Source organism: Schistocerca piceifrons, chromosome X (genome assembly GCF_021461385.2).
Source record: "Schistocerca piceifrons isolate TAMUIC-IGC-003096 chromosome X, iqSchPice1.1, whole genome shotgun sequence".
Classification (NCBI taxonomy): Eukaryota; Metazoa; Arthropoda; class Insecta; order Orthoptera; family Acrididae; genus Schistocerca; species Schistocerca piceifrons.
Window position 1 is genome coordinate 653,004,651 of NC_060149.1, and position 23,133 is coordinate 653,027,783.

Here is a 23,133-nt window from a genome sequence, read left to right on the forward strand (position 1 = left end):
ATCATGGAATTCCTCTGTAGTTCCTCAAACACATCCTGAAATTCCTCTGTCCATACAAACTTTGCACCATTTTTCAGCAGTTGTGTAAGTGGTCATGTTATATCAGCAAACCCTCTTATAAGTTTGCTATAGTAGTTTGAGAGTCCCAAGCATGATTGTAGGTTTTTACTCATCTTTGACAAGATAAAGTCTCGTACTGCCTCCACCAGTCTTGGACTCATTCTGACCTCTTCTTTACTAATCACGTGTTCTAAGTAGCCTACTTCCTCCAAAACAGAAGGACCCTTATCCATATTCAACATCAGATGTGCAGCCCAAAACCTCTTAAATATCTCTCTCTCAATCATTACGTATGTTCCTCCATGTCTCTTAAGAACACTATTATATCATCCAGGTAAATTAGATACAGCCAAGGCTTCGACTCCCTCAGTATTCTGTACGACAAATGCTCAAACATCACAGGGGCATTCTTCAGCTCAAAAGGCATTCTCCTATACTGATAAAGGCCTCAGGATAACGAAAAATCTTTCTTTGCTCAGTCTTGTGGAACCAGCTCCATCTGATGGTATCCAATTCTTAAATCCATGGTATAGAAATACCAACAAGTGTCTGGTGCAGTTGTCAGATTGATTACTGTTGCTACAATGGCAGATTATCAAGATTTAAGTGAGTCTGAACGTGGTGTTATAGTCGGCACACAAGCGATGGGACACAGCATTTCCAAGGTAGCGATGAATTGGGGATTTTCCCTTATGACCATTTCATGAGTGTACTGTGAATATCAGGAATTCAATCAAACAGCAAATCTCCAACATCGCTGAAGCTGGAAAAAGATCCTGCAAGAACAATGCAATGATGACTGAAGAGACTTGTTTAACATGTCAGAAGTGCAACCTTTCCACAAATTGCTGTAGATTTCAACACTGGGCCATCAACAAGTATCAGCATGTGAACCATTCAATGAAACATCATCAATATGGGCTTTTGGAGCAGAAGCCCCACTCATGTACCCATGATCACCACAGAACACAAAGCTTTAGGTCTTGCCTGGGCCCGTCAACACTGACATTGTACTGTTGGTGACTAGAAACATGTTGCCTCATTGGACGAGTCTTGTTTCAAATTATATTGAGTGGATGGAGCAGGTATGGAGACAACCTCATGCATCCATGGACCCTGCGTGTCAGCAGGGGACTATTCAATCTGGTGGAGCCTCTATAATGGTACGGGGCGTGTGTGCAGTTGGATTGATATGGGACCCCTGATATGTCTGGATATGACTCTGACAGGTGATACATACATAAGCATCCTGCCTGATCACCTGCATCGATTCATGTCCATTGTGGATTCCGACGGACTTCCAGCAGGACAATGCAACACCTCACTCATCCAGAATTGCTACAGAGTGGCACCAGCTACACTCTTCTGAGTTTAAACACTTCTGCTGGCCACCAAACTCCCCAGACATGAACATTATTGAGCATATTTGGGATGCCTTGCAACATGCTGTTCAGAAGAGATGTCTACCCCATCGTACTCTTACAGATTTATGTACAGTCCTGCAGGATTCATGGTTTCAGTTCCCTCCAGCACTACTTCAGAAATTAGTCAAGTTAATGCCACATTGTGTTGCGGCATTTGTGCATGCTCGTGGGGCCCTACACGATGTTAGGTAGGTGTACCAGTGTCTTTGCCTCTACAGTGTAATTTCTTAATCTAAGATAGCTAAAAGACTCAGGAGATCAGTGTTTGAATAGATGCTGTATTTCTGACTCACATAAAACTTTTGATTTACCTAAGCATGGTCAATGAACAGGTATAATACATAAGGAATATTTGACCACGTGATTATGTCTGGATTGATACATTTTTGAATAACATAACTTAGTGTGTAAATCTGACAGGAAAATGTCATTTTGGATTTGAGATCTACATTTGCCTTTCATGGGACTTGAGTGGATTCTTTATAGTGTACAGCATGTAAATGATCCTCAACTGTCGCCAGTTCTCTGAGACAATAGTCAGAATATCTGTGACAATAGCCAGTAAAGTTGTTTTCCATGAGGTATAATTATGTGAAAAATATTCCAAAAACTAGAAAATTAGCACTTTGCATAATATCTGTGAGCTCAACATGAACTAAATTATAAGCAAATTTAACTTACTGTACATGAACACTTCAAAAGCGCTACATTTCTTTGACTATTGCATATGGAATGAATCAGTAGTCAGTCATGTAGGTCAGATGTACAGTAATAAATGTTGATAACTATGGAAAATATTGTATCCATTAGAAGGAAAGGCAGGTCGAGACTGCTCAACTGAGAGTTTTGTGGATGTGCAGAAATTCGCTTGCAAATGCACTAGTGTGACTAGTTCTTGGGTTTTTATCAGGTCAGAATGAAAAAATAAATTGACAAAGTATAAAAAAAACCACACACTTAACTGTCAGTTTATCAGCATTTTATGCACACTTTGTAAACGCACAAAAATAAGCACTATATCCAATATGAAAAGTGGCAGTGAAAACACTCCAGAGTTAAGTCTGAGTGTATATTATTCCCTTATACATAAATGATATAATAGTTATCATTTATTGGGTACTATCTGTATATCATATAGGAAGGGGCTAGGTGATAAAAAGATGAAGTATTCTATATTATAAATTACATAGCAGCATGCAGAGTATAAATGCATGTAAACTTTCATATGTGCATTTTGCTCAAATGAGGATGTTGCCTGTGTCTTCTGCCTTTCAAGGCAGCCAACATGTCCACCAGCTTTGCTAGTATGTCAGAATGTGTAGTTTTCAAACAGTGCCAATTTTTCTCAAGTATGATGTATGTGCAATGCCATTTTATGTTATTATGTGGTTTGTATTATATCAAAAATTATTGGAAATATTTATTGATACTTAAAGCTGAATTCAAATTGTAATGTTCTTTCTTTGTGTGGTAACTTGTAGAGAATTTGGGACAATTGCCTGCTCCTGCCCTTGTGGCAGACTCACTAACTGCAACATCCCTGCGACTTGATTGGGATGGTCCACAGCCTCCAAATGCAAGTATCTTCGTGCAGTCGTTTATTGAGGGCTCTTCAGCTCTGCAGTCCTGGCACTACTGTCAGAATCAGACATGGATCTCTCCCTCTACCATTTCAGTAGAAGGCCTCACACCATACACCAAGTACAGAGTGAGCTACTAAACATTTTCTAATTTTTATGTTTCCTTTCTTTGGTAGCTTCAATGCATGATAGCAGTATACATAAATAAGGGAAACAAATAACTGAGAAATATTGTGTTATTTTTAAGAGTATCAGTTTGCTGGTTGCAGTTTCTTTGTCTTATTTGTATGATGATGAAAAAAACCAGGACAGAATATAAATATCTGTATTAGGATAGTTCTTTACTCACTAGACTGAGAAGGCATTTAAAACAGAACACGTGGATCATTCCATGTAAACTCCCCTATGCCTCCCTGCTCAACCGTCTCAGATTTCATTGAAATTTCGTGTGAACATTTGCACATATCCCCAATGAAAATTGGTAAAGTTAAATGTTCATCAAAGTAATACAGACCAAGATATAGTCATTTGTTTGACTCCATGCATGACTTTGCATAGAGTGAGCATGAATTTCTGTTGGCTTTGAGCTGCTATATCTTGGGCAATACTTTGTTGAAAGAATTTAATTTGGGCTGTTTTGCAGAACTTAATGTTTTCTCTCAATAATAATATTGAAAAGAATTTTACAAGCAATGTACAGCCAGAAAACGTTAGGCAAAATAACCTGAAAACATGTCAAAGTTTGGCTTCTTGACTCTCATTTCATTCACGTCTAACTAGATTTTGTAAAAACATCAAAAATGCAGTATTTTCAACATGATTTTGCAAAAAACTACATTCTATAAAACTCTAAAAACTGGTCTCATTGAAATACCATGGTTTCAACTGCTAAACAATGTGTATTTGATAGTCCAATGTGGGCTAACGATGCTAGATAATTTGAATCAAAATGAGTGTGAAAATCATGCCGTGAAGAAAATGTGATCTTCAGGTTCTTATATCTCATAGAGTAAATGCATGCTGAACATTAAACTTAATATGAAATGGCTTGGTAGCATGAGGATGTGGAATATAAAATTTCATTCACCCACAATTTTCGAGTAGTCTACAAGTTTGTCGAAAAGATGATTTTTGTTAAAGGATGAAAAGAACGTATATTTGACATTTTCTTTTTGCAAATACTGTCTTGTATTAATGCTTCAAAACCAGTCTCATTTGAAACAACATGTTTTAAGCACCCCCCCGTCCCCCACACCCCTAGAACAGTGGGCTTAATTTCCAGCGTGGGCTAAGGGCTAAGAATGTTACATAAATTGTGTCAAAGCAGCCAGGAAAATGATGCTGCGAATAAAGTTTTAAATTTTAAACTTTCCTGGCAGATTAAAACGGTGTGCCGCACCAAGACTTGAACTCAGGACCTTTGCCTTTTGCGGGCAAGTGCTCTACCAACTGAGCTACCCAAGCTTGGAAAGGCAAAGGTCCCGAGTTCGAGTCTCGGTCCAGCACACAGTTTTAATCTGCCAGGAAAGTTTCATATCAGCGTACACTCCGCTGCAGAGAGAAAATCTCATTCAGGTTTTAAATTTGGTTTCTCATATCTCATTGTTCGTGTTTCAGTGCATGTGGTTTCTGATTTTAAATTGGCAGATAATATCTCATTATATTTTAGTGGGCCATGGTGACATTGTCATGACCCGTTCAAGAACATGAACTGACAACCCCTTCGTCATAGGGGTCATACAATACCAGACACAAATGTGTTTCTTCATCCAGGTTTCCAAGCCAATAACATTTTTTAATTTAGCTTCCAAAGCCTTGTTCTGGTACCTGCCTTGCAAAGCCATTTGCTAAGTAGCTTATCTCTGATTATCAAATCTGTATGAGTATCTCACATAGGTGTCAAGCAAAAAGTAATATCGGTTTTTATTTTAAGCTTCTTAACATTGCAGTTCACATTTTTCGAAATTTTTGAGCCACTTTCTGCCATTCATTATATGGAAATTGATACAGTTGGTCAGGATGATATTGGAGGAAAAGAGTGTGTGGAAATGAGTTGTTGTTCTGGTACTCTACAAGAATCTTGTTTTTTGGACCAATAAAATGAATGAGCTGAGCACTGAGAATGCGTAAATTTTATCAGAGTATCATTTTGTTCCATTGATATGTCAATAATATTGCTATTTCACTCTTCATTATGATACATAGAGGCAGTGTAACAGCCAGGTAACCATCCTGTCAACTTGAGGCTTAGCATGGCTGCTGACAAAATTTATTGCTGACAACAAAATTTATTTTGTCATTAGAAACTTTTCTGATGTGAATTGAGCCCGGGTCAGGTGGTACAAATTGGTGATGTTCTCTCATACGGAAAATCATGCTGCTTTCTTGCCATCTTATTTCTCAAAAATTTTGGATTTCTTAGATTTCTTGTTTTGGAATGTATGTATATTTGATGCTGTGTACACTTTGCCACAAAAGTTGAACAGATCTTCTGGTGTCAATGTTTGATTCGATGGGGCCTTTGTAGGCTTGTGTTGAGTAGCCAATTGCTTGGTTGTGCCACCAATCCTATCACACAGAAATTTCTGTGACTGGTACTAAAAATGTTACCTTCCATATAGACACTGAAACTGTTTTTGTTGCTACACAGATTAACAAAATTCTTATAATTTTTACATTGTGCAGCTGAGATACAACTGAAATAATATATTTCAGTGATCTTTGAGTGGACAAAAAACCGTTCAATTTTCAAATAAACACATGTACAGTTACTGTATCATGTTGTAAGTGATCTGAAATAATGTAACAATGAACACTTCACAACATTGCCTTGTTGACATAATAACCTACAAAAGGATGTAATGTAGCTTGTGAATTTTCACAAAGAAACCCCTGAGCAGAGTCTTGAACAACAAACTAATAATTTTTAATAAGCCTTTGGAACCTAAATTAAAAGACCACATCACAGACTTTGGAACCTCAATAAAGAAACCCACCTGCTGCTAGTACTGCATGACACTTTGTGGATGGGGTTACCAATTAATGTTCTTGAACAGGTAGTGACAGTGTCACCATGGACCACCACAATATTGTGAGATATTACTTGTCAGTTTAAAAACAGAAACCATATGCAATGAAATGCAGATAACATGCTGGCGCAATGTAACCTGTTCCTGTGGTACATTCCCAAACTTTGTCCATCATTATCTGGTACTGTTAGCATACATTGAAAAACAGAAAGTGATTGTATAGGTACTTGGAAACATGGTCTTTCCAGTTGTGATCAGTTTGGAATCAGTAATAGAAAACAAATTTTCCAAAAGAACCCTAAAAGTAATCTATTTTTGTAATTTTTATGGAAATCAAAAATGAACTGATTTTGTAGCAGTGTGGAAAGCGGTATGTGAATAATATGTTATATTGGAAAACCTTACACTGCTTAGTTGTTGTTCCAAAATTTCATGTTTATCATGTACTTAATCAAGGAGATGTAAGAAACCAAAGTTAAAACTTTATTCACAGTGCAATTTTTCCAGCTACTTTGTCACAATTTATGTAACATTGTTAGCCCATGTTAGAAATTAAACCCACTGTTCCAGGGGAGAGGTGGTGGGCTCAAAACATGTTATTTAAAATGAGACTGGTTTTGCAGCAGTAAAATAAAGTGGTTTTTGTAAAAGACATGTCAAATACATCCTATTGTGTATTAAGTTTAATGCTTATTTTACTCTACAAGATATCTGAATCCGAAGTTTACATTTTTTTGGGTGCCCTTTTAGCATTCAACTTTGATTCAAATTATCTAGCAATATTAGCCCGCATTGATTAATCAAATTAACTTTGTTTTGTGGTTAAAACCAAGGTCTTTCTAATGAGTACAGTTTGGACAGTTTTACAGAACATAGTTTCTCGCAAAGTCAGGTTGAAAATACCTCGTTGTTGATGTTTTTATAAAATCTTCAAATTTGCTCTTAATTTATTCGGTGTAAGAAAGTGATATGTAAATGAAACTTTGTATTTGAGGACCTTGTATTGTTAGGTCACTGCATGCCAAGTTTAATGTTCATCATACCTTTAATCCCTGAGATATAAGAATCTAAATTTTGACATTTTTTTTTGTGCCATCATTTTTGGGAGATTTTGCCTAAAATCTTCTGGCTGAATATCACTTGTAAAATTCTTTTCATTATTATTCTTTAGAGAATGCATTAAGTTGTACAAGATGGTGAAATTTCATTTCTTTCAGCAGAGTAAAGCCCAATATATAACAGCTGAGCTGCCAGAAATTCATGTTCGCTCTGCACAAAGATACACGTATTCCAACAAATGACTATCTCAGGGAGTATTGCTTCAGTGAATGTTAAACTTTACCAATGTGTTTGGGGACATCTGCAAATGTGCACATATAATTTCATTGGAATCCTTGATGGTCAAACAGGAAAATGTTCTGAGATTAGTGATTTGACATGGAATAATCTGTATGTATGTGTAAAGGAAGTTTACTAGTGGGGCTGTTTGACAAAGTCCTCATTTAGAAAGTCACCTCTCTCTCTCTCTCTCTCTCTCTCTCTCTCTCTGTGTGTGTGTGTGTGTGTGTGTGTGTGTGTGTGTGTGGGTGGGTGGGTGTGGGTGTGCGTGCGTCTGTGCGTGCCAGCCTGCCTGTGTGCTTTTCGAAGAAGGACCAAGAAATAAAGCTAGGTGATGGTTGTCCTTTCATGTAAAAAAGTCATTTAATTGTTTTTCATAAACAAAAATGAAATCTAATAATTTTTTCATAATGCGGGGCCACAGTCATAATATATTTCTTTAAAGTCAGTACCACCATTAATCTGTTGTGTATTTACAGTATTACTTTTACACTTACACAATTATGATTTCGGCTTCGAAGTGCCATTATCTGTTTTAAGTGTAAAAAATGGTAGTATGTCATCATAGGCAATTTATAACACTTAAAACACTTGATAATGGCACTTTGAAGCCGAAATCATGATTGTGTAAGTGTAAATGTAACACTGTAAATAAACAACAGTCTAGTGGCAATACTGACTTTAAAGAAAAAAATTGACATGTTTAATAAAAATCATAACTGCAGGAGTTACATACCCATATTGCAAGGAAAGGAAACAGTATGAAATACAGTGAAGTACAACAAAGTAACACAGCATATAATGGTGGCTACCTTACACAATACTGTCAGCTAGCTAATGTTGTCTGCAGCCAAAAACAAAGTACTATTGGTCAAAGCCTTCTGACTTCTACCATTTCAGGGGTAGGGAGTGGGTCAACCAATTTAAAGTTAGCATATTGTGTGTGCCTGTCTACTGCTCTATGTCTCCTCAGTTTGAGAACTATTGGTATATTTTTTTAAAATTTATTTATTATGTATAGTGATGAAGCTGATAATTGTAGGTTACTCATGTTGCAATAGAGAAACATATTTTATGAAATATTGTGACAATTACTGTAAATGGTTTTTGTTAATTACAAGTAATTTAGTACTATTAATATCTAAATAATGTTATAAATTAGTTTGTGCATAAGCTTTCAGTTATTTACAAGACTTCCTATGATAAGCTTATAAAGTTGAAAAATTATAATACACCTTTAATAAAATTGGCAGAAGTAGAAAACCAGCACAGTAACAAGCTTAATAAATGTATTTGGAAGCTGTCAACCTATGTCCTTTGAAAATTCGGTTTCACTTTGCCTACCTCTTTCCTGTTCATGAGTAGCGCCGAATTTTTTGTCAGTGGTTCCTCTTATCAGACACTTAAACTTGATTTATTACAACATCAAGTTCCAATGACTTTTTTCAAGAATTATGAGATTGTACCTCTCAGTTAATCTTGTTATATGATTGTAACATAATTAAATTGAAAGTAATTTCAAAATAATTTAACAAAGAAATTACAAATTCTGTGCATGTTCTGTATTGCTTGAGTTGAAGTGGAAGTAACAGAATTTTTTAAATTTTTTGTTACAGTTTCGGATTGCACTTCTTCTATCACCTCACTTTAGTGAGCCAGTGACATCAGAACCAAGTGTGGTCATCAGTACACTCCCAGCTGGTGTACCATCATCACCGCCACAAATTGTGAGAGCAACAGCTGTTGACAGTAGCCGCATCTCTGTGTCATGGCAGCCCGGTCCCTTTCCCAATGGACCTGTCTTGTCTTATGTGTTACATATCAGCGAAGTGCTAGGGGGCTATTCTGCCCTCAAGGTGAGGTGAAGAGGACCACAAAAGCATGCACACAAGATCTCCTGCACGACAGCGTTTCTTCACTGTTTGAGAAGAATAAACTTTTCTGGCACATTTCCAATCTATTACTTCCACTAACTCTAATCTCTCCTGCAGCCATGGGACTGAGAGAAAAATTGTGTTACCAAAGTATCAAGGTTTAATTGCAAAATGCTGGACGTAGAATTATCTTGTGTGAGAGCATTCCTAAGCTATGTGAAACAGATTATAAGTAACTTGAAGGAGCAGCAGTGATTAGTGACTTAATCATGCAACAGATGTTTTAGAAAATGTACTGTGGCCACATGCCAATAGTAATCAGGGGAGAATGTTTTGTCATACTCATGAGAATTGATATCATAGGGGTACAGACCATTGAAGACAATGAGATATCAAGCTGGAGAAGTGTTTCAAACTGCAGTCTAATGGGGAAAAGAATTGAAGTAGAAATGGAAAGAGAAATGTGAGGAAAGCAGTGATCTGTAAATGTAATGTCATTGACATGCGTGAAGGGAATGTGGGGCCAAAGTTAAGCAGAAAAATTTCACCTTCTTCAAGCAGATTATTAATATTGGAAATGTTTTAGAAGTTTCTCAAGAAAAAGTGATTTAGACGAGATATCTGTATGGTGTAAAAGTGGCAATTGGATCTCAAAAGTGTGAAGTCATCCACATAAGTACTAAATGGAATCCATTAAATTTTGGTTATGTGGTAAATCACACAAATGTAAAGGCTGTAAATTCAACTGAATACTTAGAGATTACAGTTACGAATAATGTAAACTGGAGTGATCACATGAATAATGTTGTGGGGAAAGCAAACCAAAGACCCACACCAGATAGGAATGACAGAGGACATAAAAAAATTCAAAGAAGGGCAACTCATTGTCTATTATTGCAAAATAAGGGAAAGAATTCTGCAGATATGATACATGAACTGGAGTGGGAATCATTAAAACAAAGGCGATTTTTGTGCAGCAGGATCTTCTCATGAAATTTCAATGACCAACTTTCCCCTCTGAGTATGAAAATATTTTTCTAGCAGCCACCAACATAGGGAGAAATTATCATCGTAATAAAATAAGAGATATCAGAGCTCGCAAGGAAAGATCTAAGTGTTCATTTTTCCCACACGCTGTTCGAGAGTGGAACGGTAGAGAGATAGCTTGAAGGTGGTTCGATGAAACTACTCCCAGACACTTAATTGTGAATTCAATTTTAAGAATGCACCATTGGAAAATATTATTTAATTGTGTGCAATATTTGTAAGCTGTAACAGTTATCTATTTCTTTGAGACAGACAAGAATCAGCTTCTGAAACAGTAATAACTGGGGCAATGCTCTCTGTCTCTCTCTCTCTCTCTCTCTCTCTCTCTCTCTCTCTCTCTCTCTATCTATCTCTCTCTCTCTCTCCCATCTTTGTCTCACACACACACAAATTATGGGGCCACTCATATTAGTAAAACCATTGAATAAACAGGCATTATTAGAGATTTGTGGGTGCTGACACGTATTTTGTAGGGTATAACTGTATGAAAAATGAATCTTTTTGGTGAAATAGGAAGAATTCTTCTCATTTTGGTTTCATAAATTTAACAAACCTGATTTTTTTTAATGTAGTCTATTCGTCTGTAAAAAGAAATAAAATAGACAGTAGGAATAATGGGTATAATGTGTAGTTTCTATAGTGAAGGGAGGAACATCACACCATCTTGGCATCAGATTATGAAAGAGAAATGGTACAGAAAAGGAATCAGAAATAACAGTTAACTGATTGCCAATGTTCCAAATTGAAGGTAGTAAAAATGAACTGCCAAAAATTGATAGGTCAAAAGTAAATGTTGGACTTACTTTAAGGTGCCACAAGATGCAAATGGAAAAAATACCAAATGTAGTGAAAAACAGAAAAATATTAAAAGGATATGGGTGTGGGAAATGCATAAAAAATAAAGAAAGAAGGAACACATAAAAAAAGAAGACATGTTCTCATATAGCAGCTAAGAGAGAATACAGATTGTAAATACAAAAGGGGAAGAAGAAAGACTTTGGAGGAGGTTGAAGAAGTTCAGAGGGAATAAAAAGGCAGGTGGGTGGTACAAGGAGTAAAAATGCAGATGGATGGTAAGAATTGAGTTTTGGGATCTACCTCTAATATCTGGAGTTCAGAAGTTCCAATGTAAAAGACGCAGTCTATGTTGTTCAATTGATGAAATAGATACTTGAATCCCTACCCACTCTGTAAAAGGATTTTAAATGTTCCAGATGTAGAAAGGATGCATTTGTCATTACTGAGAGCTTTGTCCTTATAATAAACTGGAAGTACTTACAAATCAATTGGAGGATCATGTGTTCTTCTTGCTCGCATGTTTTCATCTCCCAGATTATGTTTATTTTTCTAGTGATGAAGATGAATTGTGTGGTATTGGCAGGGTACTTAAGGTAGTTTTACAATGGGCCCACTCATATGAGTAAAGGCATTGGATAAAAAGGCATTATTAGGGATTTTTGGGTTGTGGCAAGTGGTTTGCAGGGCATGGCTGGATGGGAAATGGATATTTTTGGAGAAATAGGGAGAATTCTTCTCATTTTGGCTTCAGGAGATGACTAAAGGTTTCGACCTTAACAAAAACAGCTATCAATATATTATACTCTGGGATGCTCATATGTATTGTATAGCTTGGGTTTAGCCATTCTGATTTGAGGAATATACTCACAGAACAGTTCTCTTGGATAGTTCCAGAACTCCAGTGTATTCATGAAGTTGCTGGTGTACTTATGGAGAAGGCCAGAATCATAATAGATATGTCTCCTCAGTTACTTTTATGCATTTAGAGTTAGCTCTCGTATTTGACATAAGGGTTTTTCATTCTCATTATTTATACTTCAGAATGTTACTCTCTGCCGCTAGATCATTGTTACTTCCAATATGAGTCCATGTTCTCCCTTCATCCAGAACTCATATTAACTTTCATACTATGGTAACTGTCCAAAAACGCAGATATACTGCTCAATTTTCTGCGGGAGAATACTTGAGGGACCATCAATTTGGTGATAGTGAGTGGCAGTTTGGAAAGTTATTCCTACCTTCCAGTTGGTGTTCAAGATGTCAGAGTCTAAAGAAACAAAATGTGTAGTAATGATGTAGGCAATCAAACCTCGAGATGATAAGGATTGCAACCAGTGAGCTACAGTGTTTTACTTCCTTTCCTGAGATAGACTCTTGTGGAAGGCATTGACAAGGAAGACAGTGTGAGATGCTTGCATTTTTTAAAGTCATGTGGCATCTGGAAATAGTGTGAATAAGGAAAAACATTGATTTGTGGGTAGTGGAGGAATGTAGGTATTATCAAACTTGTGGTAGAAGTTCTTGGATTTTGCAGTGGAAGTACCACCTGTGGTGGTTATCCTCAGATCTGTTGTGGATCGAACTGCTTCCTCTTGCCAAGCGTGACATGACCCTCTACTCTTCGTGTTGCCATTTGGAACCTGAAACAGTGTTAGATTGTAGCCACATGAGAAAAAATATTATTTCACTCTTTAGGTGAAACAGAACTTATCATATACACTCCTGGAAATTGAAATAAGAACACCGTGAATTCATTGTCCCAGGAAGGGGAAACTTTATTGACACATTCCTGGGGTCAGATACATCACATGATCACACTGACTGAACCACAGGCACATAGACACAGGCAACAGAGCATGCACAATGTCGGCACTAGTACAGTGTATATCCACCTTTCACAGCAATGCAGGCTGCTATTCTCCCATGGAGACGATCATAGAGATGCTGGATGTAGTCCTGTGGAACGGCTTGCCATGCCATTTCCACCTGGCGCCTCAGTTGGACCAGCGTTCGTGCTGGACGTGCAGACCGCGTGAGACGACGCTTCATCCAGTCCCAAACATGCTCAATGGGGGACAGATCCGGAGATCTTGCTGGCCAGGGTAGTTGACTTACACCTTCTAGAGCACGTTGGGTGGCACGGGATACATGCGGACGTGCATTGTCCTGTTGGAACAGCAAGTTCCCTTGCCGGTCTAGGAATGGTAGAACGATGGGTTCGATGACGGTTTGGATGTACCGTGCACTATTCAGTGTCCCCTCGACGATCACCAGTGGTGTACGGCCAGTGTAGGAGATTGCTCCCCACACCATGATGCCGGGTGTTGGCCCTGTGTGCCTCGGTCGTATGCAGTCCTGATTTTGTGGCGCTCACCTGCACGGCGCCAAACACGCATACGACCATCATTGGCACCAAGGCAGAAACGACTCTCATCGCTGAAGACGACACGTCTCCATTCGTCCCTCCATTCACGCCTGTCGCGACACCACTGGAGGCGGGCTGCACGATGTTGGGGCATGAGCGGAAGACGGCCTAACGGTGTGCGGGACCGTAGCCCAGCTTCATGGAGACGGTTGCGAATGGTCCTCGCCGATACCCCAGGAGCAACAGTGTCCCTAATTTGCTGGGAAGTGGCGGTGCGGTCCCCTACGGCACTGCGTAGGATCCTATGGTCTTGGCGTGCATCCGTGCGTCGCTGCGGTCCGGTCCCAGGTCGACGGGCACGTGCACCTTCCGCTGACCACTGGCGACAACATCGATGTACTGTGGAGACCTCACGCCCCACGTGTTGAGCAATTCGGCGGTACGTCCACCCGGCCTCCCGCATGCCCACTATATGTCCTCGCTCAAAGTCCGTCAACTGCACATACGGTTCACGTCCACGCTGTCGCGGCATGCTACCAGTGTTAAAGACTGCGATGGAGCTCCGTATGCCACGGCAAACTGGCTGACACTGACGGTGGCGGTGCACAAATGCTGCGCAGCTAGCGCCATTCGACGGCCAACACCGCGGTTCCTGGTATGTCCGCTGTGCCGTGCGTGTGATCATTGCTTGTACAGCCCTCTCGCAGTGTCCGGAGCAAGTATGGTGGGTCTGACACACCGGTGTCAATGTGTTCTTTTTTCCATTTCCAGGAGTGTATGTACATCTTACGAATTTTCCTATTTTACTGATGTTTTGTTCTTGTGACAAAGAACCTTTTTAAAAGTTTCGAAAGCAAGAGATTTAACTGTTTCTTTTAGCCAATATATCTTTCAGCACTGCACCGGTAGTTCCTGTTTCAGTAGCTGCTAAGTAAATTGCTGTCTTCAAATAATGTTAGCATTTGTCAGATGTTTTCACCAAGTGATTTCATATTTTTTACATAAAAAGCTGAGTAAGCTTGTGAACTTCAATTAAGCTGTTTGGTATATTTGTTATGCAGGCTGGAAAGGGGATAGAGAATTTTTAACTTATTCTCTTAACGTATGATTTATTGTAACATTCTCGTCTACTAACTGCTCTTATTGTTATTATGTTCTTTATTTGTTTAACCAGTGCACCATGCCAACTTCCTTCACTATGATTATGGTCCCTCATTACTCCAGTTTTTTTTTTTTTTTTAAATTACTGCTTTTGATTGAGTTAATAGTTTAATTTGAACGGAGTTAAACTGAAATAGATAAATTACACAAAATAAAATTTAGCAAGCTACACTGTTAAGGACGTTTAACAGAACACTAGAACGGAGTTTAAAAAAAGGAAAAAAAAAAAAAAAAATCATCAGAGCTTCTCCACTTTCAGTAAAATGCTGAAATTCCCACCCTGTTCACACACTGTGCTAATAACTTGTACACTTCTGAGTAGATTGTGAAAAAGATTATTTGTGCAGTGTACCCACAAACATGTACAGAAAGACAATGCTGTAAGTTTCAGCACCTCATCAAAAAAACTGGGGAATAATAGGATAGATCACACTCAGAGAATCATTTTTGCCAAGGAATAAATCATTACCATCTTGTCATTGATGTATTATGTGCATGATTTTAATACCTTGGGTACCGTATTTACTCGAATCTAAGCCGCACTTTTTTTCCGGTTTTTGTAATCCAAAAAACCGCCTGCAGTTTAGAATCGAGTGCAAAGCAAGCAGAAGTTCTGAAAAATGTTGGTCGGTGCCGCCGCAACTAACTTCTGCCACCGAATATATGTAGTGCTACACAGGCATGCTTTGTAGGCACAAAGATAAATACTGGCGCCAAACCCTCTGCGCCAGTAAATGAATTAAAAGCAAAAAGGTGGAAGACGAGCTTTTTTCTCTGCCCCAAGTTTCGATCACTGCATTTTCGTACATTATCCAACGAAGTAAATACAAATTCCGTATTGTTCATCTTCGAATGTAGCAGCATTTCAATGTACTACGAAAATCCGACTGGCAAGACTGTTTGGGATGTTTGTCAATATGGCCAACTCTACGTTCTGAATTTTTTCCTTCCTGTGGGAAGAGATCGTTGCTAATAGGAACTTTTATGAATTGTGAATCACATGCAGCATTCTCTTCACCATAAGAATAATACGAATATAAACATTTTGCCATGTATTGTTCCGTGTTTGCTGCTATCTCATTTAAATCCTGCCTGCCTAATAAACTATGAAACTAGAGTGAGTCATGTTTATATTCATATTATTCTTATGCCTAATAGTGATACAGTTAGAAATGAAGCATGGCAATTGACTAGATTTTTAAATCTAAGATGACTGTAATTTCTGTGCAGAATGTAATGTACTAAAGAGGCGCCTGCAAAGATTTTCAAACGGAGAAAAATTTTCGCGAAGCTCACGTTCAGAACATCATCTATCATATGCAGTCTATTATTTGGTTCTTGTTGATCATTATAAAAGAAAGCAGCAGTGTAAATAACAACAAATAGCAGTCTCTTGCCATTGTTTCGCTAATGAGAAGATTTTTTTTTTTAAGCGGTGGTAGCGCGCACAAAAGCAAGCCATGCTGCGAGTGGCGACAGGCCATAAACACACACTATCAGAATGCGACAAACAATGCATGACACAGTACAGTAATGCATTTTCAGCTTAGATTGAGAACGGCACTTATCAGATCAAAGAAAAGTAAGCAGTCAATTCAAACCAGACGAAGCACGTGAAAAAGGAAGGGTACCCGTATAAATACGGATGGAGTGCCTGATGCATAGCAATGGCTACCTGGTAAAGCTTAACTGCTAAGCTTACTACTCGAACCAAACTACTGTAGCTGCATCATCATTCATTTGACCTAAATTGTGTCTCATATTACAATGGACCAACTTTGTTTCGATTTGGAGGTGCGGCCTAAAACTTTTCTCTCCCCTTGAACTTCGAGTCTCAAATTTTGGGTGCGGCTTAGATTCGGGAAATTTTTTTTTCCCTTGATTTCGAGTCTTATTTTTCAGGTGTGGCTCAGATTCGAGTGCGGCTTAGATTCGAGTAAATACGGTATTGTTTGCACTGCAACGTAGCCAATGTGTAGTTAGTTGTTGAGTTGTTTCTAATCCTTCACTGTGCCTTACTAGTTGTTTACAGGTGAGATTCTGGTTCCATCATCGAGTATAAATTGTTTGAATTCATTGATGTGACTGTATAGGTTAGGTGATAACAGAGGGGATGCATGTCATATCTATGAGCAGGTTTAGTAATAGGCTATATCCACAGAAAATCTGGTATGTTATTTATGCCTTCAAGAAACAGAGTCTCCATACTGAGCATGTGGGCTGTGGAAGGCATGATATGAGAACAATGGGTGTTAAATATCTCAAAGGTTTAGTAGCACAGTTGCAACCTATATGCGTGCATATGCTGTTGACATGGGCCATGTAACCATTTGGAGAGTATTTCAGCAGTATCCGTGTGTACAATCTTCATGAGGTGTAGACACTAGGACTACGCAATATTCCACATCATATATAATCTGTGCAGTGGTTTCTTCATTGAAATGTTAATGATACTGCCCTCCATACACATATTATTCAAATATAAGATTTACTTTATACATGAAAGATATTTTAAGAGGCAGAATAGTCCTTAAACTATAAGAACCCACCTGATACTGTTGTGTTATCAGCCTTATAAAGTATGTCTGAAGAATCGATAGTCTTCTCAGTGGCTTCGCAGTGTGTGTCTGCCACCTGCTGTCCTCAACACCTGCTTTCAGCTGTATCAGTGCTGATGCAGAGGGAACTGGTGCCTTCCAAATCTTCTTCTTTGTAGAGTAACCTTGAAGTCAGGTTACCATTACTAAAATCCTCTATTCTGATACCTAATGTCACTTTGGTCCTGAACAGTGGCCCGTCTTTGAATAGACTTGAGTTCCTAGAAAAATCATCTCCCCAAATATTTCCCGATTGTGTGGTTTGTATCTAAATATTGCTACATGCCACAATCCATTTGAAAGATTGTTGAAGTCATTCAAGAAAACAGGCTTCAGTAACATGAAGACATTGATCCATCCTAATTTACAAAGGATTTGCTTTAATACTATCATTCCAGGTAATAGCTTTCTAGAAAACTGTAGCATCCTGGTCTCAACAGATCTGTTATTTTACTTCCAATTTCATTACCTCTCCTCAACTTACTCCACATCTTAGTTGCTGGTTATTTCCCAGTAATATGACTTTCATCTGTGTTTCTAGATATCTAGTCCAAGATTGCTTTGTGTCCTCCCTTGTGTAGATCCCACCATCAGTGTCATGTAATTTAACATCCTCTGATCACTAACAGGATGAAGACACAGATGTTTCCTTAGTTTACAGGTATATGATGAAGAATGGCTCCTAGCCATCCTTCACAAAGGGTGCCAAATGTGGTTCTTTTCTTCTCCAGTATCCATTCAGTTCACATAGTGCAGCAAACACATTAAATAACAATCTTTCATGGAATTTCAAGCCCTAAGTGACGTTTTAGCTCCATACGATCTGAAACTGACTGTGTCTAGCAACTTTCTGGTGTCATGCAGCCATTAGTCATCCAATTTGAAGTCTCTGATCACTGGGATATTCAAGTACCATAGTGTCTGATAAAATACCAATGGATTCATCATGACTTGGTACTCAGGGATGAAACCAGTGATACTCATGCTTGACACTCAGTATAAAATTTTGCTTTTCAGAACTTACTGCTTCTAAAGTACACAGTAACAAAAAGTCCAGTTCTTCCACTATTATTCTTCTACTGCATCGTGAAATATATGGTCTATATTTTATAACAATCTCATATGTCAACTGAATTGATTATTCAACCAGAATGACACATAAAATGGATGCCATTCCTCCTACATGCTGCACAGTAACAGCCTATACTTGGTGACAATGACTTGTAGTATAACAATCACCTCACATCAAAGACAACATTTTGTAGATGAAATCAGGGAAATGAGTTTGAAAGCAGACAACATGCATTGTGTCACTATTTCAAAATTGTGCTATAGTTCCTGAATTTCCTTATCACACTTTTAATAAAGTGCTTGGTTTTAATGAGAACAGCACGTACAACAAAATACTGAAAAGTAGATACAAAAACTACTGTGAGTATTTTTGAGTTCCTACTTTTATATCTTATTTTATTGAGTAGTCCTAGTTTTTTAGATGTGAGAGAGAACATCATGCTTCATTGGTGGAAAAATCGTGTGTGGAAAGCAAGTGGGGTCTGTTGCTGTTGAATATTTGTAGTTTCCAAAGAACGAGTAAATGATGTAACTATGAAGATAATCCACTGAAGAGAGGAAATAAATCAACTGAGTTAGCCTCTTCTTGGGATGCGGAAAAGTTTTGAAAAAGACTGCATGATAATAACAGTAAGATGCAGTTGCCAACACAGCAGCATTGTATTGGAAAATAGCAAGAAGAAGAAAAATATATGCAGAAAGAGAACTGTTGTAAGGACTGGGAGAACCTTGTTTATGTGAATGAGTTGAGAAAATATCATTGATTAGATATTCATATGATAGATTACTGCTGACGATATATAACAGGTATTGAGTGGCAGACTGTCACTAGAAAAGAACAATTACAGCTAATCTATAAGAAAAAGTTCTTCAGAGAGCTAATAACACACACACACACACACACACACACACACACACATGAGGAACAGTCTCTGTTGTTTCCTGTCACTGTAGTGTTTCCTGTCACTGTAGCTTGACTGGGTCAAGTAGTGCACTTAAAACCTGCCACAAAGGGACATTCTCTCGCTATTTGGTATCGCTCATCACTGGAACAACTGAACCACTCATTCACATCAGGGCTTTGACTACCTCTCACCATGTGCTGCAATGACAAATATAGTTTACTTCGTAAGTGGAAGTAAACTGATAACTTTAAAACTAGGGCAGCCACAACTGAAGTAATTATACATAATTCATTGAACAATTTGTACAGCATAACAGGTGTTTACATATGGGAGTTAAAACCATTAAAATATTGAACTGAATAAAAAGTACAATAGTCCACTGTAGCTGTATTTATTTAAGTCCATTAGAGACTCAGACAACCAGTTCCACAGATTTTAAGTTGCATCTTCTGGTGTATATAATGCTATGTCCTATGTTATTGCAAGTTATTATAGAATGCCTCAGAGTAACAGCTGGCATGGCTAGGCAAAGATAAAAACTATCATCAGTGATGAATATCCAGTCTGTATTAAAATCATGAACTATTATCACTTTAACAATTAAAATGTGTTCCTGTTGGCATATGTCAAGCAACAGACGATGCCTCTCATAAACGTTATCCAGAAAAATATTGGGTCTGGAAGCCAACATGCTTTTGACACCCATAACTTGCGTTGTCAGCTGCTATGACAAATATATTTAAGAGTGTCAGCTTCCTGAACCAATATTTTACTGTATAACATTTATGAGGGCATTGTCTGTTGCTTGACATAAGGCTCTGAGCACTATGGGACTTAACTTCTGAGGTTATCAGTCCATAAGCCCTCAGGAACATTTTTTAATCAGTAATGTCATGACAATTTGTGATTTTAGCACAGGCTGGACATTCATCATTGATGATGGTTTTTACCAGTGGAAGAAGTCTGAGAACTGTGCCTAGCCATGCCAGCTGTTACACTGTGGCATTCTGTAATAACTCCCTATACCTCATGACATAGCATTATATACACCAGAAGATGCAACTTAAAAGTTGCAAAACTGGTTTGTGAGTCTCTATTCGACTTAAATAAATATAATTACAGTGGACTGGATTTTTGGAGGAAGAAATGAGGTGGAAACAGGGCTAAAGTACTATGAACAAGTAAAGAAAATAAATATTATGCAGACATCATTAGGGCTAACCTTCAAACATGAAAATAAACAGATTATGAGCAGGTATTATAATCTACTGTCTGCTGCAACCTATCTCCCCAATGCATGAACAGTGGTGATTTGCTTTAATGAGTATGAAGGTTCTTTCACCCACCCACCCACCCACACACACACACACACACACACACACACACACACACACACACACACACACACACACACACCTGCTGTACCACCTCTGTTACCAGCCTCCTGAACCATGAATCACATCTCTGTGGAAGACCTATTCAATTTTTGTGTGTGTTTCTGATAATGTTCGATTCACAAAAATACATAAAATGAGGCTTATTCTGCAACATTCATAATCTGCTTTTATGTAATGGAATGATTAACGTAAAAACTTTGCTTAAATTACTGCTTGTTCTAAAAATTTACAAATTTAACTCTACTAATTTGATTCCTTGCCATTTACATGGAATGTAACTATATTTGTGAAGCACCGATGAAAGTTGTGGTGTTCTCAAGAATTAACGTTGCTGAAAACTTGTACATATAATGTGTTGTTGGTACTGTAATCATATGTTGTTATGGACTCCGAAGAGTGGAGTCACATAAGGAAAAATTGGTTTACCTTGATGTTTAGTGTACTCCTCACATCTGATTGAATGTAGGCTAGGGGAGGGGGGGGGGGGGGGGGAGGGGAAGACTGAAATTTTTTTTTTTTTTTGTAGACTACACTTTAGAAGCAGTTTTCATTGGTAAAGAGGAAATAAATACAAAAAAAAGACAGCAGCTTATTTATATTGATTAGAATATGTGTGCTATGTATAATTGAGTTCCATTGTAATCCAATGATGGTATTTCATGGTTTTTATGTTTGTGAGAGATAACAGGGGGAGTAATAAATAAATACAGATGTTGAAGACTACCTAGAGGATTTAATTTGTAGGTGTGTCGCCAATTGTTTTTAGCCATGTGTGTTGTAGCAAAAAGTGCAGCAAGGCTGTATCAAAGGGTATTTATTGTGCATACAACTATGTGTTCATTAGAAAACAGGAAAACTTCAGAAATGAAATATTTAAAAAATTGCAGTATTAATAATAATATAAAATGAAGCGTAAAGTTAGGAACTATGGGAAATACTTGAATGAAAATTCCCATGTCAACATATCAACTAAGTGAACTGCCATAGAAAATTAGTATGTTATCTCCAAACCAACATATTAAAAAAAAATTACAAAATTATTATCAGACATGTGATCAAATCCAACAGTTAATTCATGGAATGGCTTCAAAATCTATGAGGCATCAAAGCCCTTTGCAGTTATTCCTACTGTACATGTGTGAAATGATAAACTGGGAGAGTGTGGAACACATGTGCTTTTTGTCATATCCTTTTTCTAAAATTTGAACGTGTTGAGAATATAGACACAGTGGGACTCAGTCACACAGACTGTGCTGCAGAATTCGTAAACACATTCTCAGTTCAAATATAATACATTTCCTTGAGACAGAAAACCTTCTGTCCACAAATCAGCATGTCTTAGAAAGCATCACTTGTGTGAAATTCAACTGGCTCTTTTCTCACACAGTACTACTTGGTTGAAGGGCAACTGATGGATTCCATATTCCTAGATTTCCAAAACGTATTTGATTCAGTGTCCCACAGCAGACTGTTAATGAAGGTGCGAGTATATGAGATAGATAAAGCAAGTGACAACCATTTGTTCATTGCTGACATTAGAGTTGCACTCTACCAAAACTAGTTCATCTACCAAACCTATAGTTTGGTAGCTTTGGTACAGTACATAAGTGATATAGTAAATGGTAGGATTATCAATAGTTTTGGTAGCATTGGTAGGGAATGAAACATAAACAAATGTGTGAAGAGAAACTGGAAGCTGATGAATTTTCTTTGTTGTTTATTTCTTTTGCATGTAATTAGAACTGCACATCATTGAGTGTTAGTCCGTTGTGTGTTTTATATCCTTGCAAAATATCAGTTGCATTTTACAAGTAATAAAAATTAGTAGATCATGTAACTTTTGCACTTTTAGGTAATCAAGGCAGTTACTTTTGCTGCATATACAGTTTACATCCACAAACATAAAAAGCTATATAATTATTGTTGTTATTTTGTCCTCAATAGAACAGCAAGGCTAGAGTTTCCTGTTATTGTTGATAAGTATAGAAATTGTTTATGAATAACAGAAACATGTTTTATATTTTTTCATGGGAGTATTGAAGTGATGTTTTTTCTTTTTTATCTGTTTTGTTTTTAGAAAATTGCATTTTCTAGTGCTATATGATAAGCCTGTATTTTTTATTTTTACCAGGACAACACTCTGTTTCATGTTAGAAATCAACAGTTTTTGAATAAAACCTGAATCAAACATTAACAGTTTCAGTTTTGCTATAAATACCATTATTTTTAATTACCGGGCAGGAGGATAGCTATGTAGAACAAAAATGTTCCATAGGTTACACATGCATATAGATGTCTATACTCAGTTTCTATATAGTTCAAAGCTTCTGTTGATGGTTCACCATTTCCAGTTTCTAGGGGAATCTAGTAAGACACTGATTGCATATGCAGATAAAGTGATCAAACTGAGGGAACACCTGATTAGTATGCAACAAACCTAACATACAGGTAATGCAGTTATGACCTTAACTGATGAAAGGTACTTGC

General features: G+C 37.7%; 1 protein-coding gene across 1 annotated transcript in view; it reads left to right on the forward strand.

The window, feature by feature from the left end:
* Positions 1-23,133, forward strand: part of LOC124721321 (proto-oncogene tyrosine-protein kinase ROS) — a 566,425-nt gene that overhangs the window by 352,894 nt on the left and 190,398 nt on the right. Inside the window, exons 5-6 of the mRNA XM_047246233.1 lie at positions 2,966-3,192; positions 9,048-9,287. Coding sequence (XP_047102189.1) covers positions 2,966-3,192; positions 9,048-9,287 — 467 coding nt within the window. The remainder of the gene's footprint in view (positions 1-2,965; positions 3,193-9,047; positions 9,288-23,133) is intronic.